Source organism: Myodes glareolus, chromosome 21 (assembly GCF_982192425.1).
Source record: "Myodes glareolus chromosome 21, mMyoGla1.1, whole genome shotgun sequence".
NCBI classification, from domain to species: Eukaryota; Metazoa; Chordata; class Mammalia; order Rodentia; family Cricetidae; genus Myodes; species Myodes glareolus.
In genome coordinates this window covers 10,253,386-10,279,758 of record NC_142046.1, presented here as the reverse complement: position 1 = coordinate 10,279,758, position 26,373 = coordinate 10,253,386, and the positions used below count along the sequence as shown (strand labels likewise).

General features: G+C 41.6%; 2 protein-coding genes across 2 annotated transcripts in view; one reads left to right on the top strand and one right to left on the bottom strand.

Annotated features, from left to right (window-relative positions):
• Nucleotides 1-17,101, bottom strand: part of Rab14 (RAB14, member RAS oncogene family) — a 21,848-nt gene extending 4,747 nt beyond the window's left edge. The window contains exons 1-5 of the mRNA XM_048432234.3: nucleotides 16,969-17,101; nucleotides 8,361-8,419; nucleotides 7,314-7,367; nucleotides 5,904-6,081; nucleotides 2,388-2,454 (exon numbers count right to left, since the gene is read on the bottom strand). Of these exons, the coding sequence (XP_048288191.1) occupies nucleotides 2,388-2,454; nucleotides 5,904-6,081; nucleotides 7,314-7,367; nucleotides 8,361-8,412 (351 nt within the window). The 5' untranslated portion in view covers nucleotides 8,413-8,419; nucleotides 16,969-17,101. The remainder of the gene's footprint in view (nucleotides 1-2,387; nucleotides 2,455-5,903; nucleotides 6,082-7,313; nucleotides 7,368-8,360; nucleotides 8,420-16,968) is intronic.
• On the top strand, nucleotides 16,706-26,373 carry LOC148118653 (uncharacterized). The gene is given in 5 exon segments (XM_087900144.1): nucleotides 16,706-17,510; nucleotides 25,218-25,351; nucleotides 25,353-25,576; nucleotides 25,578-25,617; nucleotides 25,619-26,373. Coding segments are annotated over 5 exon segments (1,836 nt in total). The 3' UTR covers nucleotides 26,252-26,373.

Sequence of the window (26,373 nt, the reverse complement as noted above, 5' to 3'; positions counted from 1 at the left end):
ATTAAAAAAATCAAATCTAGACGGGTGGCAGTGGTGCACACCATTTAATCCCAGTACTTGGGAGGCAGAGGTAGATGAATTTTAGTCAGTTCAAAGCCAATCAGGTGTATAAAGTGAGTTCCAGGACAGCCAGACAGCCAGGACTGTTACACAGAGAAACCCTGGTGGGGCGGGGGGGGGGGGGGATCATTAAGGTCAGGTGGTGGTGGCGCATGCCTTTAATCAGGAGGCAGAGGCAGGCGGATCTCTCTGAGTTCGAGGCCAGCCTGGTCTACAAGAGCTAGTTCCAGGACAGGCTCCATAGCTACAGAGAAACCCTGCCTTGGGAAAGAAAAAAAAGTTAAGAAAGGTATTCAAATCAAGAAATGCTGCCTTCTAGCCTAAGGAGTGTGGGCAGAGCACTGACCTAGCAGGCACAGAGTTCTGGCTTTAATCCCCAGCACTCTACCCCACCACCACTCTCCTCAATAAGTGTTTTTTTTTTCCTCTTTCCCAACTACACATCAGCCTGCAGATTTCAGTGTCCACCTTGAGAGCCTATAGTCTGCTAACAACAGAGAGCACAAAACACAACAACCACAAGAAATACATAATTTCTACATAAAAACCAAAAGGCTTCAAAACACATTTTCTTCTTGTGAAGAGATGGTTAGATTTTAAAGGGTATAAAGTGAAACAACATGGCTCACCAAATTTCCATGGACCCTCTAAAATGAATTTTGTAATGAATTTTTAACATTATACTTGGGGGGGGGGGAATAGACTTGGCAAAATATAATCATGAGGTATGATACCTTTACTGGTATTCTTCAAGGGCTAAAACTTAATGAGCCACAGTATACTTGCAAAATCAGAAAACTAACATTGGTGCAATTACAGCCCTTAGACACCAGCTTTCTCAAACTCTCATGTACTGTGGCTGTGTGTGTGCAGTGTTAACACAGTTACAGTTTGTGTCAGCATAATCAGGGCACAGCACTATCACATCATCACAAACAAACTGCTCTGCGCTGTTTCTCCCGTAATCACCCGCCTACCCCATCACTAACAAACCCCTGCCACCCTAATTTGTTTTCCATCTTATCTAAGATGCTGTCATTCTGAAATATGTCGATGTAATCATAGAATATGTAAACCTTCAAGACTTTTAAAATTCAGCCAAAACCTGGAAAGATTCATTAGAGCAGATGCTGTTATCACAAATCCTTCCTCCGTGTGGCTGAGTAGGACTTACAGTGTAAATGCATCAAACTGTTTTTGCTATTCACCTATCTGTAGGCAGCTGGACTGTTTTCGGGTTTTAGTTATCACAGAAAACGCTGCACATTTATCCACACGTGTGTACACACAGCAACACAAGTTTAGAACAAATGGAGATGAAAGCCCTAGGTCCACACTAGCTAGCCACACTCTTACCACTCATCTACATAGTTACTGGCCCAGCCTGTCAGATGCTGGAGGTAGAGAGCTAAGTGAGAGGGAACCTAACCCTCACTATTCCCGCAGCACCCTCCCGGGAACCTCGGACCCCGCTGGTTTCTCCACAAGGTCCTGCCCATCCTGCTCACTGGGACTGCACCACTCGCTGCATTTCTAATTCATCTTCCAGGTGCTTTTGTGGTTTCTCTGTAAACCTGAAGGTTCTCTCTCTACTAAACAATAACCCTTTCTGGACCAGAGGGGGGGAAAAGTTTATCTTTGTAGGCTGTGGGGTTTAATATGGCAGCTGTCCTGTAACATCTCATAGTCTTCTCAGTCTGATTAAGAAGCTAATAATCAGCCAGGTGGTGGTGGCGCACGCCTTTGATCCCAGCACTTGGGAGGCAGAGACAGGCAGGTCTCTGTAAGTTCAAGGCAACCATGGTCTACAAGGTGTGTGAAATAATAACTTTTAATTGACATTCTATTCAGATAATTACAAGATTTACATGCAATTATAAAAATAAAAGAGAGCCCTTGCTCGGTTTTGCCCAGTTTCCTCCAACGGTAATTCTTTATAAACTTAATCCAGATGTTTTTAAAAATATAATTTCAGATTATAAGATCACCACCTTATTCACAGCTTTTACTTATTTATTTTTTAGATCCAACCATAACAAGTATAATAAAATGAAAAACCTGAATACAACTAAAACTGAAAAAAATAAAGTTTTCATCAATCACCTTAAGAATAAAATAAAGACACCTGGGGCTGGGGACATAGCTTCATGGTAGAGAATCTACCTAGCATACATAAGGCCTAGATCTCTAGCACCAAAGAAAATGTGAATTAATGAATGAATGGTGTCTTTTTCTTAGTACCCAAATACCAAAATCTCACCATTAAAGGGTTTGCCTGTTTGGGTTAACTGATTTTAGATTTCTTATAGAATAAGGTGTTGACTTACAGTGTTTGGATTGGTGAGATTCCTTGCGTCTGTCAACCAGCTGCTTAAGTGGTTATATGTACTTCTTCTGCAAAAATTAAAATTAGAATGTGTTGACTTCTACATACAATTGCCATTTATACAGAAAAAAGAAGACAGCCAGATATGATGTGTCACACACATGCAATTCCAGCAATTAAAAGGCAGGGGCAAGGCAGAAGTGACCTGAGTTTGAGGCCATCATGGCCATAAATGAACTGTAGGTCAGCTTGTACTACAGTGAGACCTTGTCTCAAAAAAGATACAAGCAAACAAGCTCATGTCAATATATACATACATATACAGACTAATTGGAAGATCCCAACTACATGTATTTCTACCTTGACCCGATGGTTACTCCGAAGAACGTTATAAAACAGAACCAACATGACTCTCAAAAATCTAGTCAAACTTTGTTTTGCATTTTGAAACAAGGTCGTACTGTGTATGTAATCCAAGCCATAGTCCTTCTCCTATAGAGCCAACTTTCTCTCTATCCTCCCATGGTTACAGGTGTGTGCCATCATACCTGGCTACAAACTCAATATTTTTAAATAGCTCGATGTCCAACTATACTAATGATATCAGAAGTATTTAAAAGCATATACATAAACAGACTGAGATACACGTAACATAAAAGAAATTCAGAATCATGATTTGCAATTTAGACACATTCCTTGAAATCATCCAGATTTTCAATCATAATATGGAGAAAAATACCAAAATGTCTAGCTAATAATATACTCATGGGAAAAAATTTCTGCATCTACCTTCAAATTAAAATTTTCATGCAGAAATAAGACAGTCATACTAAATTATGTTCTTTTCCTTTCTTTTCCTACACTGTTCTTTTCCTTTCTTTTTTTTTTCAGAGAGTGTTTCCTAGGCTGGCTTCCAACTTGTGATCCTCCTGCCTCTACCTCCTAAATGCTAGAATTATAGGCATGTGGCACCATGCCCAGTCTACTAATCTAGAGTAAACTAATACACAGACCAAAAAAATATAAATAAAAATAAAATAAAAAATAAATAAAAAAAAGTTCCTGTAGAAATTTAAGACCTCAACTACCAGAAAGTTAGTTTACACTCTCTCTTATTTACAGCAGTTAAATCATTTGAAGATTCAGACTGCAACATTCTTCCACTTCATCTGAGCAAGTTTAAAAAGTATACTGTCAGCCAGGCAGTGGTGGCACACATCTTTAATACCGGCAGGTTAAAGGAAAGCAGAGGCAGGCAGATCTTTTGAGTTTGAGGCCAGCCTGGTCTACAGAGAGAGTTCCAGAACAGCCAGGGCAACACAGAGAAACTCTGTCTCAAAAAAACAAAAACATAAAAAGCACTGTGTCATCTGCACTAGTTCAGCTTGCCCTAACACAGACAATAAATCCAAACACAGACCAGCTCTGGGTTAGGATGGCTTGGCGTTCTACTTCTTGACTTCAAAATACATTCACCTAGGTATTAACTGCATCGTGACTGTTTGGAAAACAACTGACAGGATAAAAAACAATAAAGTGCCGTGTAACAATTACAGTAAATACCAAAAATAAAAGGTATAATTAAAACAAGAACTTCTAAGCTGCAAATGTCATGGATTAATACAAAAAATTGGTGGAAAAGTGTCATGACTCTACCACCAACCTATGACTATGAACGGTCTAGTCACCTACAAACCTAACACCTAAAAATTTACTTTTTCAGTAAATTATATTGAGATACAATGAATCACCAACAACCCTTTAAAAATACAATTTACTTTTAGTATCACCACTATCAAATTCTAGAACATTCACTGGGCCCCAACAGAGAAACATTGTGCCTAATAACTGCCTATGCCTATGCCCTTGCAATCTTCTTACTGCCTCTAGGAGTTTGCCTAATCTAGATAAACACACAGAATCACATGTGGCCTTTTACACTTACATATAGCATGTATGTCAGTCATCCTTTCTACAGCTCAAGAAAGTTCACTGTGTGGATATGCCACCTGCTGTGCATCCATTCCTTTACCTGATGGACATTTCTGCTGTTTTCATATTAAGTGCTTTTGATCACTTGAATACATATAAATTTTACCATAGTATTACTATGTTTAAAAAATGTTTTCAAAGCAAAATAAATTGTACTTTAAGCATACATCATCATATTGATAATGTATGGAATGTTAAATGTAAGTCCTCAAGAATGCAGTCATAGTTCATAAATAAGGCAGTTCTATATAACAGCCAGGTTCTTAAAGTCTCCCCAAGACCATATTGATCATGTTACCAACTGCCCAGTACAGGGGGGAGACTTAGGCTTGTTTTACTGTTTGCTGAGAACTGACTGAGGCTTTCTGTACTATTATCACAACCAGTCCCCATCAATATCCTACGGCAGTATTTTCTAGAGTGTGTCAAAGTCAACAGAGTTACACAACAAGGGATCCTTTACAGTAAAGGTCTCAGTCCTCTTTATGCTCAGGTATTCTCTGGCTCGTCAAGATGAAATGGCATAGAACGTTTTCCCAGGCAGATCTCCAGCTGTCAGTTGGTCCCACTCACTTGTCTCTACTTCCTTAGATGGGCTCCTCCTAGAGGTGCTTTCGACTGGCACTGTGCATCACCATGAAAGTTCATTTCTAACTTACAGCAGACAACTGTTCAGGTCTAGATAAGTGGCAGTTTGCTACATGCTCCAAAGTCAAACCTTTATATTCCTGTTTTGTGATTTCATGTCAAATGCTGAGTTTCCAGATATAGCCATGTTGTCATGAATTGAATCCTGATGCAGTGTTTTAAGTCACTTCAATACATGGTAGAAAAATGAATTAAGTGAGTAAATATTATATATAAACCACCACCTAAATGTCAAAAAAGTCACATATATAAAAAAACAAAAAAACAAAAAAAGAACCTCTTTTTGGCCTACAGATGGAAATGGATCTGTTTCAGTCTATCATGCTTCCACAACAAAACTAAGTACTTCACTCCTCACTTGGCCTATCTGCAGATGGTGTCAATTTTTGTTGTTATTGCTTTTGTTTTGTTTTTGTTCTTCAAGACAGGGTTTCTCTGTGTTAACAGTCCTGGCTGTCCTGGAACTCTTAGACCAGGGTAGCCTCGAACTCAGAGATCTGCCTGCCTCTGCCTCCCAAGTGCTGAGATTAAAGTGTGCACCATCACTGCCCAGCTAGTCACTGAATACAGCAATCCGTTACGCTGGCTCGCCTCCCCTGAAGTTAGTTATATAAAGCCACCTTTCTGCAAGCAACTGGTGCTGCTTCTCAGACTGTGCTCTTCTTGATCCCCCATTACCCCATGGTCTTTCTTTAACCAACTTCAGGTGAAGAAAATCAGCATATTAAGTTTTTCATCGCTTTAGAGGAAAATCCATAAAACCCAAATAAACTAGTTACAGTCATCCAATTACAAACTAAAGAAGGCCTAAATCAGTAAAAAAGAAAGTGCACTGCCCAAAGCAAAGGTCTACTCTCAAGTCTGACACCATTTGTACCTGGTGATGTCATACACCATGAGTGCACCCGCGGCTCCTCTATAGTAGCTCCGTGTGACAGCTCTGAACCGCTCCTGTCCTGCTGTATCCCAAATCTGCAGTTTGATTTTTTGGCCACTAACTTCAATTATTCTTGTACCAAACTCAACACCAATTGTGTGAGGGCAGTCAGCCATAACTGTTGAAGAAAAGAAACAAATTTCAGAAAACTTTTCTGGTAAGAAGCACAAAAAGGCCATAATGTCAATCTCATCAATTGTAACACATGGCCTCTTTCTCCACCACAAGATAAAAATTGTACTCTAAATCTTAACCAGTCACAAAAACAGAAAGAATTCTATAAGTATTCCAAAACTACTAATTATAGTGGATAAATGACACATACAGTGCAAAAAGAAAATATTTCTTAAAATAATAATTTTGGCAGTAGGGAGCTGGAGCAAAGTCACAGTGGTTAAGAACATTTGCTGTCCTGTCAGAGGACCAGAGTCTAGTTCCCTGCACAACACTAGACAACTCACAACTGCTTATATCTTCAGCTCCAAGGGATTCAACACCCTCTTTGGGTCTCTATGGGTACCAGTCCACATATGGCATACAAATACATGCATGCATGTGCATACACCCACATAAATAAAAAAAAGTTTAAAGGATACATTTAAAGTAAAAGAATAAAAAAAGGTTATTTAAATTTTATGTTTTACACATTTTTAAAAACTAATTCTACGTTTATACTATCAAGAAATCCAAACAGCCTGCCATGGTGTGCACATCTTTAATCCCAGTACTCAGAAGGCAGAGTTAGGCAGAGCTCAATTAGTTTGAGGACAGCTTGGTCTATTTTTATTTATAAAATAAAACATAGTTTATTCCAGGCCAGTAAGAGAAGAGCAAAACAGTGAGACCCTGTCTTTTTAAATATATACATATACATGAAAGAAAGATCAAAGTGAGTCTAAACATACATTTAACAAAAACCACCATACAAATATCCTGGTAATAATACTCCATTTTATCTGTACCCATTTAAAAAAATTATGGTACCTGGGACCAGATATATAGCTCACCAGTTAAAAGTTCGAAGTGTCTTGTAAACAAACCAAGTTTGGTTCTCAGCAGCCCCATCAAGATGGCTCACAACCACCTGTGACTCACTCCAGCTCCAGGGGATCTGCTGTCTCTGCCCTCCAAGGGCACTTTCACATGCACTCTCACCCCCCCCCCCTTAAAAACAAATCTTTAAAATCAAACTTTAGAGAAAAAAGTCATGGCCCTTTAAAAACCCAAGAGTAAATATGGAGACAGGTTATAATCAAATGCATAAAGTACAATGAAAATGGCGCTTTTTCCGGTGTAGATATGTGACAATAGAGTAAGCTCTCATCTTTTTACCTTTCATATCGAACTTACATTTTTTTTCTGTAAATTGATGAAGCAAGCAAGATTTTCCTACTCCCATATCCCCTGTTTAAAAAAAGAAAATGTTTCAGGCGACAATTCTGTTTCTCAGTTTTTACTCTTATGATCATATGCAGAGACAGCTGTACTGGACATACCTCACACATCACAGAACCTGATCACTAGGAAGAACACATGCATCTCACTCCTTTAGAATGAAGTAAAGGCAAACTGACTATCCTAATTTTTAGGATAGAATTTGATTGCAAATTACTGTTTAGTAAATAGCTAACAAGCTATACATGGCTTGTGACAAAAGAATTACTGTAATGGGACTTTTTTAGTTTTAACTGCTTCCAGGTGGGGACCAAGTGTACTTGTTGGTCTATGCAAATGAACTATCCCAAGGGCAAGCAAAAATAAATAACTAACTAAATGTTGGACGTCTGGCTCATTATTCTCCTGTTTTACTGCTACATTACAGTAGATGCCATCTTACAAAGCTACACAGACTTGACATCAAAGCAAAAGACATGGGCTTTCTTTCTATTTATGGCGTCTTTTGTTGTCAGCAGCTGGGGCAGGTCTATAGGAGTTCTACCACCAGTGCACCTGGGCTTTCACCTGTCCACTCATGGACAGTGTTAAGACAATGTGAGCAAAGTCTTGACACTTAAGAGAAAACAAAAATATTCTAATTATATATACACATACAACCAATTTTGAATCAGCGTTCTCTACCAATTTTGGAATTCAAGGGGACTTGAAAACTTTTATGATACTAGGGTATTTCAGCACGAGTGGGAAATTAATTACATCCCCAACACTACCAAGTCTGAAGGTAGCCCTGAAGAACAATCACTATCATTTCACTAGTGCCCAAAGAGAGACTAGAGAAGTATACAGGGCCACGATGTAAAAGGCGTATTTATCCTCATCAAAAAGCTTTAGCTCTGAAGTCAGAAAATCATGTATCTTCAGCAGCAGTATGTTTAAGTACTGTTATATAAATGTGTTAACTTTCTGTGGAGGACAAGCATACACGTTTTAAAAACTTACCAATAATAATATACTTAAAGATGTAAGAGTAGTTGTATGGTGCAGTTGCCATGGTGGCACTAAAAACAACAACAAAAAAAACTATGTTACTTCAGAAAAAAGTACACACACATTATCTAAATCCATCGCTGCTATGTACATTGCAAATATACATTCATATTCATATCCACATCTCAAACATATCACACATATTAAGAAACCACATTGACTACACAAATAAAATTTTGATTTAAGTCAGTAAAATTCCCAAAGTGATCAAAAATTCTCTTGAATAAATGTTACTTAAATATTTTTGTATTATCCACAAAAACATGAAAAAAAAAACAACGTTTCAAAACACTCCAAAATTTCATTTTAGGAAATATCCAAAAACAAGTATTATTCTGAATATTTTTTTAAAGAAAAGAATCTTTACAAATTTAAATCAAACATCATTAAACAGTTCCTTCTCTAAGGTCTGATTTTTCTTGTTACCTGATAAAATAAGCTACAGTATCAAAAGTAACCACTAGCATAAACACAAAATAACTTTCATCCTCTATTTTAAATCAGCACTTAGCAAAGAATCTAAAGTATATAAAGAACAAGCATGTAATTCAAATCAAGTTGATGTCAAAATTAGATTGAATCACTCGAAATTGCTGTTCCTATAGACTTTTAAAAAGGAGCACAATTATTGGCAATGTCACATAACTCAATATAGTATTCAATTATTAAAAGCATATGAAGTGCCTTCTGTATAGCATTCTAGTAGTTGAGAAAGGTTATAAAGCTATACTCACTGTTATGAAATGCAAAAGCTTATATATTAAGTATATATTAAGATACTTTCAAAGATCATAGCCTACTCCTTAGTCCTCAGGTATATTCAGCCTAAAAACTTTTCATTTCTTTCTTACTTGTAATAACTTTTAATCTCACAGGCACAATGGCATGCATGTTAGACCCAGCTGATACTGGGAGACTAAAGGATTATTTGAATCCAGGCTTTTGAGTTCAGTCTGGACAATAAAGAAACCTATGTCTCAAGAACAAAAGTCTTCCCAAATAATTCACATAAGTGCCTTAATATATCTAATACTGTGCTAAGTTCTAGAGAAACATATTCTAATACTGATAATAACATCTAATAAAATTTCTTCCCAGTTTTCAGATAAGGAAAGACAAAAATTATACATACCAAGGCAAAACATTTGCTTTCCAGTGTTTTAGTGAGTATTTTATGGTAACTTTACATTATATTTCAAATAAAATTTCAACATAATCAAATTAAACCTACAGAAAGAACATCTGCAATAGGTGAATAATTAAGAAAAAGAAATCCTTAAATGCAGAAAATTAAGGAACACTCACATAATGCATGGTGGTCTCACTTTGCTGTACAGACAACACAACACAAGTCTATGCCTTGCTCCCAATACACCCAGCATGTTGTGACACATTTATAGTCAGTCCTGTACATCACAGAAAACTCCCTTAACCAGTTCTTCCAGGAGGAGTTTTTCTAGTTAGATTAGCTGGGAGCCGAAACACGAACTTCTACCTCATTTCAGATGCTACTGGCACTCAAACTTGGCCTTAACCTGGGTGGTGGCGCACACCTTTAATCCTAGCACTCAGGAAGCAGAGGCAGGGAGATCTCTGAGTTTGAGGACAGCTTGGTCTACATAATGAGTTCCAGCTGGGCCTATGCAGAGAGACCCTGTCTCAAATGGATAGATGGATGGAAGGAGGGAAATAGGGAGATAGACAGACAGACAGATAGACAGACAGACAGATAATATAAAAATTACAGGGTTTGTGCTGTATCTTAGTGTTGAAAGCAGGCTTAGCATGCACAAGGCTCTGGCTTCAGGCCCCCAGCACACAACACCCAAGAATTGCGGCTTTTAAACAGTCCCGAAGTCAACTAACTTCAAGAGTTCTAGGAGCAATCACGAAATTATAACTCAATTCTAGTTGGGCAATTTGGGTACATGCTAGTTGTCACACACAGCATTCTCTAAATATCAAGTGAAATGATGAGTTTTAAGAATGTTTTTAAATAATAAACATAATATAGTTTTCCAAATAAATAATCACTATTTCAGGATGAACACCAAAGTTTTGTTTCCACTTCTGCACATTAATTTTCGACTCAAGTTTCTTTTACAAATCCATATAAAAACCCTAAAAAGAGAAACGGGGAAACAGCGTTGGGGATGTACCTCAACTGGCAGTGTCTGACGAGCATGTACCAAGAACCACCTTCACACATAAACAAAACCCAGTGGTACAGCCCTATAATCCAGCACCGAGAAGGTGAAGATCTCCCTTAGCTACATAATGAACTTGAGGGATAGCCTGAGCTACATGAGACACTGTCTCAAAAAACAAAACAAATAATAACCAAAAGAAGAAAACAAACACTCACAAAATTTATTCTGTAGACAAATGTAGAAAACTTCTTATTCAAAAATAAGAAACTGGTAAACTTTAAATAACCGCACAGTTGAATCAAACTATATACTTACAGTGGAGTCACCACTGCTCTGACAAAGGCTTTCTCAACCTCACTTCTTGAACATAAAGCATGAGACTGATCAAGTTAACAAAATATTTTTGCCTAGCTTTGAAAAGAGGGGGGAAAAACATCCCTGTTACGGAAGGGTAAATTTGCCTTAAAAGCTCAAAGGTCAAAAAAAGGCAAAGGGGGTGAGGATGTGAGCAAGAAATGTCCCAGTTCACACTGAAAGCACAGTCCACTCAACGGACAATTTCCACTGATGTAAAAAAAAAGGAGCTTGGCAATATTCTATAACTTGTGTCATTAAAATGCATTTTCTTCCCATTTTATTTTGTGAAACACGGTCTCATTATTCACCCAAACTTGCCTGGGACTCACTATGTCATATATTTATAATTCTCCTGCCTCAGCCTTCTGAGTACTGTTACTACAGGAAATGCCACCTTTTGTTTCATTTTTTTAATAAAAACTGTTTGGATAAAGTTGACATTAAGCTCTCCTTTGATGCCTTTGCTTTAAAAAAACAAAACAAAAACAAAGAGAATGATGCATTTCCGACAACAAACACCACTAAGCACACGATAAACAATTTGTAAACTAAGAACACAACTGCCACAGTTTCCATTTATGGGGCACTTAATAAACTCCAAGCAATACTCTTTAACAGTGACTTCATCTTTACTGCTGTCCTTAGAAGACAGCTACGAGTATCCTCATTTTACAAATGAGGAAATGATCTCAAGAAGAAAGTAGTATGTCTAGCTCAGGCAGTGTGGGACAAGTCTATAACTGTATTCAGCACTATTAATAACAGAAATTCCCTTTTAAAAACAGCACCACCCTGCCTCTTCCAGGTGATTATGTACCAGGAAGCATGACTCTTTAAGGTACAGACCTTTCATTCCTTCGCTTCTAATGTAACACTCTGAATAAGAAATATTAAATAAGTACATCTGGAGTATGCACAGATTTAAGAAACTACAACTACACATAATTAGTAATATTGATTTACTCTTTATCTACTGTTAACAATAAGAAGGGACATTCTGTTACTTTTCCCTATACTAATTCTTAATTCCCACAACTCTGTAAAGCTATTATTATTTTCTTGCAGAAATTGAAGAACTTGAGCTTTGGAGAAATTCACTCCTTTGGCCAATGTTCTAAAGTTAGTCAATGGCAGACCTAGAACTTGAGCCCAGAGGCATAACTCCAAAGAGCATGATGTTCTCTATCAAAATAACTTATTGAAGACATGCAAAGGTGGACACAAAACTGTCCTTGACTATCAAAAGAAATCTTCACGAAATGCCCCATAAGCACTGATAACTGTACTATGTAATCAAGTGGCCACTTTTAAATATTAAGCATGCTTAATGTTGCTTTAACAAAGTACCTCTCAATTTTAATCTCAACATGAAACATACCTATATCAAGGAGATATGCAAGCTTCATTTAAAGATAGAATATATCGCCAGGTGGTGGTGGCAAACACCTTTAATACCAGCACTTAGGAGACAAAGGCAAGTGGATATCTTTGAGTTCAAGGCCAGCCTCGTCTAAAAGTTAAGTTCCAGGACAGCCAGGACTACAAAGAAACCTGTCTTGAGTGAAGAAAGAAAGAAAGGAAGAAGGGAGGGAGGGAGGGAGGGAGGGAGGGAGGGAGGGAGGGAGGGAGGGAAGGAGGGAGGGAGGGAGGTGAAGGGAGGGAGGTGAAGGGAGGAGATGGAATATACCAGTGCATAAAACATGCAACATAGGTGGGTTGGGGTGGCACACACCTTTAATCCTAGCACTTGGGAAGCATTAGGCAGGTGGAGCTCTGAGTCAAGGCCAGCCTGGGATACAGATGGGGGGGGGGGGGGGGAGTTCCAGGACAGTCAAGGCTACACAGAGAAACCCTATCTTGAAAAACCAAAAAACACACATGCACCATGTTCTTTTCACTTAATAAAATCCAGAGTCAATACGTTTCCAGCTTAAAGATTACTAAATATATATTACATGCTAGTCACTATTGTGCCAAACAGAATCCAATCCCTTCCTAAGATTATATAAATGACTAATTTTTTAAATTTATCTTATGGATATGAACATTTTGCCTGTATGTGTAGTATGTGCACCACCCAAATGTCTGGTGGGCACAGAGGTCAAGGAAGATGTCAGATCTCTCAAAACTGAAGTTATGGACGGTTATGAGCTACCATGTGGGTGCTGGGACTGGAGCCCGGGTCATCTGCAAGAGCAGCAAGTGCTTTTACCCACTGAGACACCTCTCTCCAGCCCCAAATGACTAGATTTAAAGGTGCTGGTACAGACCTCAGAGTAAAAAAAATCAAAGCACCCAATAGCAACAGGCATTTTCTCAGGCTTCTATTTTAACTCCTTATGTGTTTGTTTATACACTGTCATTCACTGGTCTATGATTTTTGTAGTCTATTCCTCAGAACACTATACAATCTTTACATAACCTATTCAACAGTAAGGGAAAAGCAACCCACTAAATTCTTTTTTTTTCTTTTTTGATTTTTAATGAGCTCGACCTCTTTCTCTGTTCCCCTCCCTGCCTCTTCCCTCCCCTTGAACCCTCTCCCAAGGTCCCCATGCTCCCAATTTACTCAGGAGATCTTGTCTTTGTCTACTTCCCAAGTAGATTAGATCCATGTATGTCTCTCTTAGAGTCTCGTTGTCTAGGTTCTCTGCGATTGTGATTTGTAGACTGATTTTCTTTGCTTTATGTTTAAAAACCATCTATTAGTGAGTACATGTGATAATTGTCTTACTGGGTCTAGGTTACCTCACTCGAAATGATGTTTTCTAGCTCCATCCATTTGCCTGCAAATTTCAAGGTGTCATTATTTTTTTTTCTGCTGTATAGTACTCCATTGTGTAAATGTACCACATTTTCCTTATCCATTCTTCGGTCGAGGAACATTTAGGTTGTTTCCAGGTTCTGGCTATGACAAACAAAGCTGCTATGAACATAGTTGAGCACATGTCCTTGTGGCACAGTTGAGCATCCTTTGGATACATACCCAAAAGTGGTGTTGCTGCAACTCACTAAATTCTGCTAGTGATCTAAAGCCTTTCTTAGTATCACTCTTTGGTGTTAGGTTTTTATTTGTGCATTTTGTTACTGGAGACAAGACTACTTTTGTGATTCCAACACCAACAATATGAAAACACATATTATCTACTAAGCACAAACCAGTACTAAAGGTTTTAGCAATGATCAAAAAATGGAAGTAATGTCTCTGCATTCATAGAACTCAAGCATGGATGTATTCTTGCTTAGAAGCCCTGAAGAGGAATGCTACTCAACTTGTCACCCAGGTGGACATAAAACTTCCATAGTCAATCTAATAATCTAATCAAAAATGGTCAATTTCCTTTCCATAATAGTATTACAACCTCTGAAAACAACCTGTCCATTTCTGAGATCAACTTTCCACAAGTCATTTAAAGTTACACATTTGTATACTAATTGTAAATTAATGTAAATAAATTTTTAAAAACTACCAGATTGCTTAACAATGTCCAAAAAGAAAAGACAAAATCTTCCCACTAATGATAGTATGCTATAAATAAGAAATAAGGTACTTCAATTCTGCACCCTCTTTTTTATAAAAGTACTTATCAACCTTTAAAAATATGAAACCTGCATTTGAAGGGACTGTTAAGAGTAAAAATGTTCCTGATGATATAGATGAGTTTGGGAGGAGCAGCACATAGCTAGAACAAGACTGTTCACCACAGACACCAACTAATGGGTGATATGATAGTAATGCTCATTAAACTGATACCCAATATACTTCTTTATTTTGCAAACTTTAAAAAGTTTGAAATGTATCTTTTATATATAAAATCTAGCATTATGGACAATAGATTATATATAATATAGTTATCTCTTAATACTAATATTGTCTCCGGCCACAGCTTTTTCCATAGCTATTTGCTTTGTGTGTATGTGTATGTGTATGTGTACGCACGTACGTGGCTGTCAGAGGATAACAAGCAAGAATTCATTCTCTTCTTCCACCACATGGGTCCCAGAATCCGACTCGGATTGTCAAGCTTGGCAGCAGGAGCCTTTACCTGCTGAGCCACCTTACTAGCCCCCTGACCCCGTTGCTAACATTTTTTAATGACACAAGCATCTTAATAGCTTAGTTTCAACATATCTTACATGTCTTACTAAGACTATGCAAATATAATACTTATAAAATTGGTTGCAAGAAATTTCCAAGCTCTTTTGCAAAGTTGAAGTTTACAATTATAAAATTTAAGATAAAAAATAGAAAGCAGACTTTAAAAAAAATAGCCTACTTCCAAGAAATTTTCAATAGTTATTAGAATCTAAGGCTTTTATATCTTTACAATAAACTCACTGAGTGCTTAATATAAACCAGCTACTTCATAAACAATCTCTAATCCTAAAAATTCATTTTACAAATAAGGAAACCAGGTCAGAAGTGATATACTGATGATTATATACTACTAAATAGACAGGTAGGATTAAGCCCAGGGTCTATTCCAAAGTCATGCTCCTTTCATTCAACAGATATTAAACACCTATTATAAGCCTAGCAAAATCAGAGACACTGAGGCACTTACATGCCAAACAAGGTACTAAGAGCTTTCTTTAAAGCCTACTTAATCCTTGAAGTAATTCTGAAATGTGGGCACCATTATTCCCTTTATAAATAAGGACACTGAATCTGGGGGTTAACCTACCTAGTTAGGGTCAATTAAGTAACCAGGAAGTGGCTATACAGTTTTGGCATTTTACTTGGTCATGCCTGAGAGAGAACAGGTTAAAGTTTTGGAGTGTAAATGCCTTGAATTCCTATTCTGGTACTGCCACTTCCTAGTTGCAGTAGTTCCCCAGAAAAACTGTTGAAAGCGGAGAAGCTGGATTACCCTGGGGTCAAACTTGTCCTTGATGATCACATTTACATAAAAGGTAAGAACTACCTGCCAGGAACAGTCAACTTTCCAGAGTTTCTAACACTTGGCTGTGCAGCCACCAAGAACACAGAGCTTTCTTCACAAATAAAAGAGGAAATCCTACCACCTCTCCTCCAATGAGCATCTGCCAGTGGAGCAGCTGACATGGTAGATTTTGGGTGTTACCCGTTATCATCCAGTGCAAACAGAGAAAAAAATGGAATTGAGTGGCCACTACTCTGAAACGGTCACATCGTGTATGTCCAACCGTCGCTGAACGTAGTGTAGTACAAAATACACCAGCCAGTGTGGGGAGGAGCCCGTTTGCATGTGCTGTCATTACTCAGCTACATGTCAACTTCTGGCCTCAGTTCGTCCCCCCCCCCCCGTCACTTATTAAAAAAAAAATACGGAAAACTCTCAAAAAGCACTGGGAGCAAGGTACGCATGAAGACACCTAAACCCGTGCCTGGCACACAGTGGCGTGCAAACTCTCGAAGCAGTCCCATGCCACCTTCTTTTCTCAAATGCTCAAGATGCCCTAAACTTTTCTCCTTCGTTATTTCTCGATGCTGTGTAGGTTGTAAGGCGCGCGGGCTGCCCAGGGACTTCACAGGGACTCACAGGACCTCGCCAACTGTCCCCGACCCTATCCCCGACTACAGAGCGGCTGCGACAAGGACACGGGAGCCAGCGCGCGATGCCGAAGCGCTGCCTTTTGTACGGAGGGGAAGATGTGGCCTGGGGTGGGACTGCCGCCACTAGGGCTCGTGGGTGGCAGGACGGTGACACGCGTGGGGAAACACTGCGGGCGGGGGCGGTGTGAAGCTGCGGGCAAAGGCGGCGAGGCCCGGGCCTGTGGCGGCCGCGGCCGTGTCCCGTAGGCCGGCAGATGAGGTGGGAACACACCCTCCCCGCACGCCTCGGAGCAGGACCGCAGCCCGGGAGCACGAGCCGGGCCGGGTGGCGCGGGCGACAGCTCACCCCACAGAGCGCTGTCAGGCCGGCGACCTCCGCCGCCCCGCGGGCTGGCCGCGGCCCGCTGCGGGGCCTGTCCGGGGCGCCGCCCGCCCACCTCTCGGCTCCCCTCCGCCCCTCGGAAGGGCCGGGCCCAGGGGCCGGCGCCGGGCGGCCGCTGCGGAAGGCCTCGGTTACCTGGGGGGTTGCTGGTGGCTGGGCAGCTTTCCGGACGGGAGGGGGACGTCAGGACGAGGAAGCGGAGTGCGGACGCGGCGGGAGAGCGGCCGGGATCCGTCGGCCGAGACCCGGCAGGAAGGCGAGCTGGCCCGAGGTTGCAGACGCTCCGGCAGCAGGCGCGGTGGTGGCGGCGGCGGCTGCTCCTGCGGCTCCCTCAGGATCCTCCTCGGGCTGGTCCAAGATGGCGGCGCTCCCTGCACAGGGTTTCCTGTCACCCTCGCAATGGGCCGGACCACAAAAGAAGGGGGGAGGATGCGCGCGCAGCCAGCGGAGCCCGGAAGAGGGTGGTGGAGCCCGACCTGGCGGCCACGCCCCGTCCTCGGCCCGCCCCTCCGGAGTCGGCCCGTCTCGGCTGAGGCCCGCCCCACTGGCCCTCACGCCTGAAGGGGGCGGGGAAAGTGGTCTGCGCAAGCGCAGTCGCGTGCCCTCGCCTCCCAGGGAAGTTACTGCGCAGGTTCGCATGTTGTTGTCTAAGGGGTGCCTAGGTCCAGAAGTGTCGCGTTTGGAGACTTTAACTGTTATTAATACCGTGTCTACTTCCCACTGGGCCACTTCTGTATACTGGCTCCCGGGACACACACGTATTTCCTGCATTTATTCAACATTTACCGACCAATTCGAGACTTGTGAGAACAAGGCTGGCCAACACCCAAAGAAGCTTCTTGTGTTATCAGAAGTGAAACGGTGGCTCACATTGACCAACCCACTTGTACTAATTAGGAGGTGGCCCTCTTTGCCTTGTGTTTGATCTTTGTCTCTCCTAACCTTGCTTTGTGGACACCTTCGACAGCAAGAGAGAAATGATTTTCACTGCTTGGCCACTAGTCCCACCTTCCCAAGACACCTCAGTGAAAGTAATAGTTTTACTTTCTTGGTGTTAAGTCTTTTTCACCTTGTAGAACCTGAGTGCAGATTTATTTATTTTACATCTATAGTTGATTTATATTTTACCCCATGCAATATATTGAACCCCATCCCACCCCACCCCACCCCCTAAAAAAAATTCAGGAGGGGAAAAAAATCAACTTTTTTACCAAAGAAAATGAATGCCTTGTTATATGTTATTAATGTATCCATTCTTGTGCATAATGGGCCATTCTGGTAGGAGCATGGAAGACAGCTGAGGGTGATTTGAACTGTGAGGCCCAGGTCAAGACGTATCAGAGCAAAAGAATATTAGTAAGTGGCCTAGAGATGCTTTTGATATTTGACAAAGAGTGTGGTCACTTTCTTTTGTTGTAAAAAAAAAAAATCGTTGTAAAAATTTGCTGGAAGGTTGTAGGGGGCCGCAACCACATTCTCCACCACAAGATGGCGCTAGCACCCGGTTTCACCGAAAGGTGAACAAAGCACAGGTGCGCGGTAACTTTCCACTGAGTCCCCGCCTACTCCCGAGGCATCATATGGGATAATGGACAGTTGACCTATCCAAGAGTGACACGTCGGAAGCAAGGACTGTTTCCTATATAAGGGATGGGTTCCTTCATATCTGGGTCTCCGCCATGTTGGCTGATGCTCTCTCTCCCAAGGGGCATTAAAGCTATTTCTGCAGAAGAATCCTAGTGTCCCGCGTGGTTCTTGCTGGCAAGACGGTAGCGTGGGGCAGAAGGTAAATTGAAGAGTTGGCATTGTTAGAGGAGATTTCAAGACAGCCTAGTGCTGACTGTGTCGCTTGGTGATGAGCACTCATTCTTATGTAGGTCTATAATGAAAAGGAACATGCAGGCAAGGAGGAATGAAGAATGTATAGTTTGAGGAGGAAAGGATCACCGGAAATGTAACGGAGCTAAGTCCAATGTTCAAGAAGATAAAAAAAATTTAAAGAAAAGCCAGATGCTAAATGGAATAAAGAAAATGGTGGCCTCAAGGCAAGATCCCACTCAGCTAAGGTTCCAACTTGTAAAAAGGAATTAAAGAAAAACTTAAGCATGAAGGAAACCATTAACAGCAGAAAGCTGCAGCTAATGTAATTGAAAGAGAGGACCATGGCCCAGCCCCAGCAAGCAGCAGAACCTGGCAGCTTCAGTCACATGGTTCTGGCCTTACAAGAAATGGGTTGTCGAATCTCCCTCCACAGCTAGGCCAAGCAAATCACTGAGGCTAGGCATGTGCCAGGGGTGTTCCTGCATGGAGGCCAAAACAGGCTGTGTGGAACTGTGAAGGTAAAACCTGGATTATGTTGGAGACCTCAAGATGCTGGACATAACAGGGTTGTGGGATCTGCAGGCCTGGTGCAGAACCAGCCTGGGAAAAGAGAAGACTGCTGCACTCAGGAAAGCTAAAAGGAATTGGAGATCTTACGAGTGCTTTGACATCAGGCGTGGAGTTTCAGAGTTTGCCCAGCTGGTTTTCACTCTTTCTTTGATCCAGTATTTCTTTACTATGCTCACTCCCCCCGCCCTTCTAGAATGGTAATGTATATCCTGTCCTATTGTATATTGGAAGTATATGATCTGTTTTTTAATTCTGATTTTTTAAGAAGATTTATTTTAAAAAAGATTTATTTATTTATTATGTGTACAGTGTCTGCCTGCATATATGTCTTCAGGCCAGAAGAGGGCACCAGATCTCATTATAAATGGTTGTGAACCACCATGTGGTTGCTGGGAATGAAACTCAGGTCCACTGGAAGAGCTGCCAGTGCTCTTAACCACTGAGCCATCTCTCAAATATACATTCTACATTCCTCCTTGTCCCTTAATTTTGATTTTTATAGGGAATTGTAGTTAAGAGAGATCATGAGTCTGAAAAAAGACTTCAAACGTTACACTTTTAAACAATGTTGAGACTGTTATAGATTATGGGGATTTTTGAAGTTGGACTGAATGCATTTTTACATTATGACTAAAAACATATGGGGGCCAGGGATTGGAATGTGATGATTTGAATAAGAATGGCCTCAACGGCTTGTGTATTTAAATGTTTAGAGGGAGTGGCACTGTTTGAAAGGATTAGAAGGACTAGGAGGTGTGGTCTTATTAGAATAGGCGTGGTCTTGTGGAAGAAGTGTGTCACTGAGGGTGGACTTTGAGTCCACACCAGTCCAGGCTCTCCCTGTGTCTCTTTGCCCAAGGATCAGAATGTACAGCTCTCAGTTACTGCTCCAACACCTGTCTAGGTGCCACCACGCCCCTTGCCTTGACGATAATGAGCTAAGCCTCTGAAGCTGTAAGCAAGCCCCCAATTAAATGCCTCCTTTTGTAAGAGTTGCCTTTGGTCAATGGCTAAGACATTTATACATTTTTATACTTAAATATAGTTTGCATATATTTTGATGTTTTTTTGAAATCAAGGAAATTTCTAGGCAGTGGCAGACCACTTACAAAATATGTACCAGGGTTATAAGTTCCATATCAAACACTGCAAGGATAAAAGTTGCTGGATGGTGGTGGCACATGCCTTTAATCCCAGCGCTCGGGAGACAGAGGCAGGTGAATCTCTGTGAGTTCAAGGCCAACCTGGTTTACAAAGTTCCAGGACTGTCTCTGTAGCTACCCAGAGAAACCCTGTCTCAAAAAACAAAGCAAACAAACAAAAATATAAAAGTTTTAAACTGCTTTGATAACTGAAGGAGAAAGCTGAACATAAATTGCCTCTACTTGTCCAGGAATGAATTCAGACCTAACCAGAACTAACCAGAAAGTTTCTGTCTATTTGTTACCTGAAGCACGTTATTGAACACTTATTACATAACAAGATCTTTCCAAAAGTCATTATCTTATTCCATTTCTTTGGGATTTTTTGATATGTATATGAGTGATTGCCTGCATGTCTGTACACCATGTGTATACCTGGAATGGTTGCCTGCATGCCTGTGCACCATGTGCATACCTGGAGTCCACAAAAATCAGAAGGCACCAGACCCCTGAAATAACTGGAGTTACAAATGGTCATGAGCCACTATGTGCATTCTGGGAATAGAAACTGATCCTCTGTAAGAACTGCGAGTGCTCTTAAGCACTGAGCCTTCTCTCCAGCCTCATTCTTATTTGAGTCCTAAAACATCTTCATGAATTCATCACTGTATCAACCACCCTTTTTATTTAAAGATTTATTTATTTATTATGTATACAACATTCCTTCCATGTCTGCCTGTATGTCAGAAGAGGGCACCAGATCTCATTATAGATGGTTGTGAGCCACCGTGTGGTTGCTGGGAATTGATGTCTGTAAGAGCAGTCAGTGCTCTTAACCTCTGAGCCATCTCTCCAGCCCTCAACCACCCTTTTTTTTTTTTAAAAAAAAAAAAAAGGTGTAATGTCCTATAGGCCTAAAGTTGTATAGGTAAAGCTTGGTGGTGTGGGGACAGGAGCCTGGCGGAACATGACCTGAGAGTTCCTATTCTGAGCTCTACCCTGTACTTTTTCCTTGGTTGTACTTGGAGATCCTGGGCTTTACTGGATCATTTTGAGGTAGCATTGAGCAGAAACATCGTTGTGAATGAAGAGTTCCAAGGTCACATGCTAAGCAAAGAAATTGCAGACCACTAAATAGCTATTTCTTGTAGCAGACCCTAGAATTTCTAAAGTTAAGGCCCAGTGTAACTGATCACTGTCTAGTTGAGGGCTGTCTTGCCAAACATCTGTCAGCACTTTCGGTTAACTCTTTTAAAGAGTTGTTTCTATGTAATGAGAATACACACACAATATTCACAGGGGCGTTATAATAGCAAAGGACCAAAGACAAAAGCAGAGAGCCATTACAGTAAATTATGGCACATCCATATTGTGGTATATTCTGCAGCTCTTTTAAAGGTGACTCACTTATGTAACAGACACTGGGAGGCATCTCTTCTATTATCCCAGAACTACTGCTACGGCCAGACCTGAAAACAAAAGTCCCCAATGAGTCTGGATTTTATAGACAAAGGATTGAATCTTCTTCAAGATGTAAATCTTGTTCCAAACTCCCACCTCCACCCCCACTGCTTCTCAACCCATTCCCCCATTCACAGATGTTACCCACAGACACATACCATCAGCACTAGGTGGAAAGGTGGACCTGGGAGATGAGAGGGACATCAGTCTCCATGGAAATGCAGGGATGGGGGCCCTCCTCCCATTCTCTCCACAGGGGCTCCCGTCCCCTTTTGGAGTTAAAGTCATCAGTGAAGACTGAGTGTGCCGGTAGCAAAAGGCACTGACCATCCTCGGGCATCTGTTCAGGCAACAGACTTAGCTGATCTAGTCTCCCATTGCCGCCTGCACTAGTGGAGGGCATGAGCCCATCAGGGGCTGGTGGAATGGGGGAGTAAGTGTGAAGGGAGAGCAACTTAAACTGCTTGCGTCTCCCCTACCCCACTTCTCAGTCCAGCAAGGGGATGTCACCGGAGGGCTGAAGCGTAAACAGTGGAGCCTACAGTCAGCTGGGCAGTGCAGCAGATGAGGGTCTCCAGCTCCCGGGGAAGACATGTTGGACCCACTTGGTACTTAATCATTGCCATACCCACCTGGTCTTGTTTTACTTTTGTTTATGTATTCTTATGTATTTTCTTTCGCAAGAAAAAAGGTACTGCTTTATTCTGTATCCCATTTCAGAACCTAAATAATTAGAGTCATTTTCACATCCATCATGCTTATTAAACTCAATTAATGCATTTCCTTGATATTAGTTTTATAGTCCTAATTTTGTCGGTTAATTTTCCTGTTTTTCAACTTCTGGTCATAAGCTTAGATTGAATTGTAGATTTTTTTTTCTCCTCTCTCTCTTCCCCATTCCCTCTCTTTTCTCCTCTCTCCCAGGCTTTCTTCCCTCACCCCTTTCTGTCTGATAATATTGGAGTTGGCACCAATCCAGACTCAGGTATTAAAATATCACTGCCCCAATGCCTTAGGAGCTTCTGAAGATAATATCAGAGTTAGTACAATTTGTCTGCATTGTATGCCATATGCCAGTGCTACCTAATTAAAAACAAATATATTTTAAAATATGGTTGATTAACTCTCAGGGATACATAATGAAGTAAAAACCAATAGCAAAAAAGAACAAAACAGCAGTAACAAAAGAGTAACAACAAATACACACACACAACCTTAGTTCACCTAAAGAAGAAATAAGTGGTGTGCTTCAAAATTTAGCAGACTGACAAACAAGTTAAAAATCAAATTCATGGAACCCTTTAGTCTTTAACTGAATTGAAAAGGGATTCAGTTCAGTTAGTGGTCACTGACCAATGGTGTGCTATATCAATACAACTGCTTAAAGATTAAAAAAGAAATATTCTATCCATTACCAAAGTGCTTTCCCATCTCCACATACTTTATGATGACTCTCAAAATTAAGAACCTCTGCAGCCATCATATATGGCAATGTGACATCCAAAAGATGGCCCATAACAAACGAGAATCTTAGAAGATTAAAAATCACACCAAAAATTTCTAAGAAAAACCCAAGCAGTACAGCCTTAGTGTTTCTCAGATGTTGGGTCTAAATTTGGGTCTAACAGACATTTCTCTGGCTGACCACAGAAATGTAGAACCAAAATAGAATCTTGTTGTAGGGGGGGGGATAAATGGAGGCAACTTTGGACGAAGAGTTCACTCAATGTGGCCAAACGGGCCACCTGTGACATTCAGTGGATGCACATCTGCAGAAAAGCAGACTCAATGGACCACCTGTGCCATTCAGTGGACGCACATCTGCAGAAAAGCAGACTCAATGGACCACCTGTGCCATTCAGTGGACGCACATCTGCAGAAAAGCAGACTCAGTGGACCACCTGTGACGTTCAGTGGACGCACATCTGCAGAAAAGCAGACTCAATGGACCACCTGTGACGTTCAGTGGACGCACATCTGCAGAAAAGCAGACTCAATGGACCACCTGTGACGTTCAGTGGACGCACATCTGCAGAAAAGCAGACTCAGTGGACCACCTGTGACATTCTGGATGCACATCTGCAGAAAAGCAGATTCAATTCTTTGCTTGCATCATCACTCCAAAGAGGCACTGCCTAGAAACAAGGAGGACAGAATGGCAGTTGAGGTGTTTCTCTCTGGCCTTGCACATTTAACGGAAAGTTTAAATGAGGATAAGGGATGTAGATCAGTGGCCAAGCACTTGCCTAGCATAGATGAAGGTCTACGCTCCATCCCCAGAACTGCAAAACAGGAAGAAAAAGAAGTTAGCCATGCGCGTGATGTGACATCAGCGGTTACCCCGTGATGACTGACGGAGCCAAGGTAGAGGTTGTGCAATATTCCTATACCCTGTGTGAATATGTGTCACTGTGATTGGTTTAATAAAATAGCTGAGCAGAATACGGATAGGTGCACAAGCCAAACTGAGAATGCTGGGAAAGAGAAGGGCGGAGTCTGAAGTCACCTGCAGATGCAGGGAGAAACAAGGTGGGCATGCTGTCTGGAGAAAATGTACCAAGCCACATGGCAAAGCATAGATAAGAAATATGGATTAATTTAAAATGTAAGAGCTAGCTAGTAACTAGTCTGAGCTATTGGTTGAGTGTTAGTAATTAATATTAAGTCTCCATGTTGGTTATTTGGGAACTGGCAGGCAGGAAAGAAAAGTCGGCCAAAGGAAGTGTTGTTAAGAACACAGACACATCTGTTGGAATGTTCAGTTGGCCAGTCAGTTTTGCTCACAGACGGAAGGTGAGACATGCTGGTTCTGAGACCACGGGCCTTGTTCCTGAAGCACAGCAAGCGGCTTGAGCATCGGAATGCTAGAATTACTTTCTCCTGTCACTGGGTGCCCAGGGTGCCAGGACACTTGGTGGGCTGTGTAAGGTAAGAACCTTGAGCTTAGCCTGGCGGTGGTGGCACAGGCCTTTAATTCCAGGCAGAGGCAGGCCAATCTCTGTAAATTCAAGGCCAGCCTAGTCTACAGAGTTCAGGGCAGCCAGGGCTACACAGAGAAACCCTGTCACGAAAACAAACAAACAAAAAAACAACAACAAAAAAGAGCCTTGAGCTTAGAAAATTCTTTGTTATCGTTATTGCTGTTATTATTATTAATGTAACTAACACTAAACTTCTCTGAGCCTCGACTATAAAATTGAATAGCAGCTCCGTTCCCCCAGAGCTGTGGTTCGGATAGGCCAGGACGTGGAATATTCTGGCACCAGCTGGAGCTCTGAGCTTGCAGCAGGTCCTCCTCCCTCGGACTCATCCTGCACTGGTTCCCTCACATAGTGAGGCGAACGAGTTTTTAAAGATTGATTTTTGCTTTCCTGCCTGTTGACGCTGAAGGCTCTCATTTCCCTGCTGTCGTGTCTAAGTCAGAGTCTCCCCAGGAGCCGGAACAGTTGCAGGAGCTCTTCCCTGGAGGGCTGAGCTTCGAAAGAACCGACGAGAGTCTGAGGAGCCATTTTGAGCAATGGGGAAACACTCACAGACTGCGTGGTAATGAGAGATCCAAACACCAAACGATCCAGGGGCTTTGGGTTTGTTACGTACACCACTGTGGAGGAAGTGGATGCCGCTATGAATGCAAGACCCCATAAGGTAGATGGAAGAGTTGTGGAACCTAAGAGAGCTGTGTCAAGAGAGGATTCTCAGAGACCAGGTGCCCACTTAACTGTGAAAAAGATCTTTGTTGGTGGTATGAAACACGGAAGAACATCACCTGAGAGATTATTTTGAGCAGTATGGGAAAAGTGAAAGTGACTGAAATCACCGACAGACAGAGGCGGTGGAGAAAAGAGAGGTTTGCTTTTGTCACCTTTGATGACCATGACTCTGTGGACAGGATTGTTATTCAGAAATACCATACTGTGAACGGGCACAACTGTGAAGTAAGAAAAACCCTATCCAAGCAGGAGATGACTAGTGCCTCGTCCAGCCAAAGAGGTCCAAGTGGTTCTGGAAACTGTGGTGGTGGTCTTGGAGGTGGTTTTGGTGGCAATGACAATTTTGGTCGAGGGGGAAACTTCAGTGGTCGTGGTGGCTTCGGTGGCAGCCGTGGTGGTGATGGATACGGTGGCAGCCGTGGTAGCGGTGGATACGGTGGCAGTGGGGATGGCTATAATGGATTCGGTAATGATGGAAGCGATTTTGGAGGTGGTGGAAGCTACAATGATTTTGGCAATTACAACAATCAGTCTTCAAATTTTGGACCAATGAAAGGAGGAAACTTTGGAGGCAGAAGCTCTGGCCCTTATGGTGGTGGAGGCCAGTACTTTGCTAAACCACAAAATCAAGGTGGCTATGGTGGTTCCAGCAGCAGCAGCAGCAGCAGCAGCAGCAGCAGCAGCAGCAGCTATGGCGGTGGCAGGAGGTTCTAATCACAGCCAGGAAACAAAGCTTAGCAGGAGAGGAGAGCCAGAGAGTGACAGGGAAGCTACAGGTTACAACAAATGTGTGAACTCAGCCAAGCATGGTGGTGGTGGGGCCTGGCTGCTACAAA